The sequence below is a fragment of the Letharia columbiana genome, assembly GCF_014066305.1.
Source record: "Letharia columbiana isolate WasteWater2 chromosome Unknown Sc0000042_s0, whole genome shotgun sequence".
NCBI classification, from domain to species: Eukaryota; Fungi; Ascomycota; class Lecanoromycetes; order Lecanorales; family Parmeliaceae; genus Letharia; species Letharia columbiana.
Window position 1 is genome coordinate 401,128 of NW_023501086.1, and position 3,503 is coordinate 404,630.

The 3,503-nt window shown below is 27.3% G+C and overlaps 1 protein-coding gene across 1 annotated transcript; it reads right to left on the reverse strand.

Moving 5' to 3' along the window:
- Nucleotides 1-529: 529 nt before the first annotated feature.
- HO173_009733 (uncharacterized protein) lies at nt 530-1,015 on the reverse strand (the record flags this gene model as incomplete). Its single annotated transcript, XM_037311622.1, has 1 exon — nt 530-1,015. The coding sequence occupies one exon, from the start codon at nt 1,013-1,015 to the stop codon at nt 530-532; it is 486 nt and encodes a 161-aa protein (XP_037161569.1).
- Nucleotides 1,016-3,503: the final 2,488 nt, after the last annotated feature.

Genomic DNA, 3,503 nt, shown 5'->3' on the forward strand with positions numbered 1-3,503 from the left:
TAGCGTAGATACTCTCTCTTACTAATTTTTTTATAAGAATATATTCTTTTAAAGCGAAGTATTTTTATTTTAATTAATATATTTATTAAAGACGCGATAGTAATTAATATAAATAGATCTTCGCTAGTTATAGATAATAAGCTAGCGTTATAAAGCTCGCGATTATAAGCTTTTAACGTAGTTAATTCTTATTCTTATTTTAGATAATAATTTTTAATCTTAGTAATTATATTAAGAAATAGTTCTTAATATCATAATATTGATGTGGTATAAAGTTGTTCTATTAATCTAAGTGGTCTGCAGGCACATATGTGCGGAGGGGAGGCGCGCTAAGGCCTAATTGGGAAGGTGTGCCGAGTGTGAAGGATTAATCCGTAACAATTGCCCACAAAAAACACGAATGGCCATGTCCTCATGGCAAGAATCGAAATATCGGAAAGAATTGGAGACACCTGGCTAATTAGTGGTGTGCATCCCACGAGTTCTCCTGCCGCAGTGGAACTTTCGAAATAGCTATCAGAGCAAGACATCAGACGGTTTCAATTCGTCCAAGTATGCATCGTCCGATGTTCCTCCTCAATGATAGTGGGCCATAGTGGTTTGGCTGTGAGCGTCGCAGTAGATCCTTCTCTTGTATGCTCAACTCAGTGATTGTGTGCCACAATAATGTAGTGGGGATGATAGGCCAAATTGCAGTGTCGTTCTCCGCTTGCTGAGTGGCGATCTGACGTGGGATCGTGGAGAGCAAATGACGTGGGATCTTGGAGAGCTGAGCCGTGTTCTTGGTGCTGGGGGCCTTGCTGTCGCTTGGTTTCTCCGCAACGTTCTCCGCAGTGTTCTCCGCAGTGTTCTCCGCAATTGCCTGTAGTGGTTCCTCCTCCTGTTCAACTGGGTGCTCTGGCTGAGTGGTTGACTGAGTGACTGGCTGAGTAGCTGGCTGAGTGGCTGACTGAGTGACTGGCTGAGTGACTGGCTGAGTGGCTTGCTGACGAAACTCATTGCGTAGTTGATTCATTTCAGTCCTTATTTCGGTTCTTATTTCAGTTCTAAATATGGCCATTTCAGTTCTTAGTATGCCTTGAAACAGAGCCATTATGCCCTGAAGCTGGTCGTTTGAGATGCCGGGGATGAGTGGGCTGGAAGTAGACAGGCCTATTGAAAGGTTCACTGCTTGTGTTTGCGTGTAGTGACTCTGCGTGACGGGCTGAGTGCTGATAGATAAGCGCTATGGATGTTATTTGCGTGTAGTGACTCTGCGTGACAGGCTGAGTGCTGATAGGTGAGCGATGTGGGTGTTGAGGTAGGTAGAGGCGTAGCGTGACTGGCCAGCACTATGGATGAGCGAATAAATTCAATAGACTCCTGTTCAGTGATCTTCAGGTGTTGCTACCATTTGTTAAGGAATAGTTCTTAATATCATAATATTAATGTGGTGTAAAGTTGTTCTATTAATCTAAGTAATCTGCAGGCACATATATGCGGAGGGGAGGCGCGCTAAGGCCTAATTGGGAAGGTGTGCCGAGTGTAAAGAATTAATTCGTAATAAATTATAAGACGTTCTTCTATAATAAGATCTTCTATTAATAAGAAATTCTTAAACTTATTATTAAGACTATAGCGACTTTTAATATTATCTTCGTTTTTTATTATATAATTTAGAGATAAACTTAATATCGTAATAATAATAGGTTTTTTTCTTTAAAAGATAAAGAGATTAGAATTATAAGAGCGTAGTTTATTAGCGATTAGCTAGCGAATATAGACTATAAAAAACGTAATATTATTATAAGATTTAATAATATATTTAATAGTAGAATTAATCTCTAAGAAATATTAAAACTTCGAGATATATAAAGTAAATCTATATTCGCTAAGCTTCTAGATATATAAGATATATTATTAAAACTAAATTCCAAAAGAAACTTTAATATAATATATACGATATCGACGTTTTAATATAAGTAGCGCTAAGGCTTATAACGTATTAGATCTAATACTTAAATACTTAATAATATTTAAATAAGAGATATCGAGAATAAATATATTTATAATTAATAAATTAATAGAATTATAGAAGAGATATAATAAATAAATAGATAAAAGAATTATTATTTAATCTCGAACGCGTTTAATATAATTATAATATTTAAATATTAATTTAATCTATTAATAGTAGATTAAATTTTATTATTTTTATAATATTAGAAAGTATAAAGCGAGCTTTATAATTTAAGAAATTATAAAGTAACTATATATATCGTAAGCTAAGTACTTTTAAGTATAAAACTTTAATATATAAATTTTTAATAAGAGAGATATAAAAGAGCTATTAAATTAACTTAGTTAATTTAATTAAAGAGCGTAGTAAATTTAAATTTATAATTAACTATATATATAAATTTAAGATTTTTAAACTTAACTCTATTTTATTCTTTTATATATATTAATAACTCTTAATATAGTAGATAATAAAATCTATTATTCTTAGTTAATAATAAAGTCTATTTACTCTATTATAGATTCTATTAATATATAAGAATAAAAGTACTCGAAGCGAATTAATAAACTCGCTTATATTATTTATTAAATTATAAATTACGTAGCTAAGACGAGTATCTAATATACTTAATAAAATATTAAATACTTATAAGTTTTCTTTTTTCTTCTTTCTTTTTTAATTATTAGTTTATTTAATAATTAATCTATTTATTCTATTAACTATATATTTAAACTTTATAATTATATAATTACTATATAATTCTATTAAAAGAAATCTTATTATCTTATAATTCTAATAACTTTATATATATAAAGTTATTTAATTTAATTATAGTAAGTAACTCGCGAGCTAATTCTATTAATTTATAAAGTAAAAATATATTATTATAATTAATTAATAATATTTTTAATCTAATAAATAATTTTTATTATAATATAATTATTATATAATTAAGCGATTATAATATTAATTCTAATATTAATAAAAATTCTAATAATATTATTAATGAAAATAATAATTATTAAAACGTTATATTTAATAATTCTTTATTTATAAATAAAAATCTTTATTTTATAAACTTAATTTAAACTTAATACTATTAATTTTTAAAGTTTAATATTAAAAACTAGCTAGTTATTAAAAAATTTAAATTAATTAAAATATAAAATATATAAAATAATTATTATAAGTATAGCGATAATTATTATTATAATTTAAGTTATAAAAAGATAAGTATTATTAAAATATTTAATACGTAATATCTTAATAACTCTAATTCGATAGTTATATTTCTTTAAAACTATAACGACTTTATTATCTTAATATTTTATATTAATTTTTATATAGATAAAGAGAAGATTCGCTAATTTTTCGCTCTTTTAATAGATATTAAGAAGTAAATCTAGAGAAATATTAGAGATATAATATTACGCGATATTAAGAAATTTATTTAAAAAGAATATAAAGAATAATATCTAAATTAAGTTTATAATTTAATTATTAA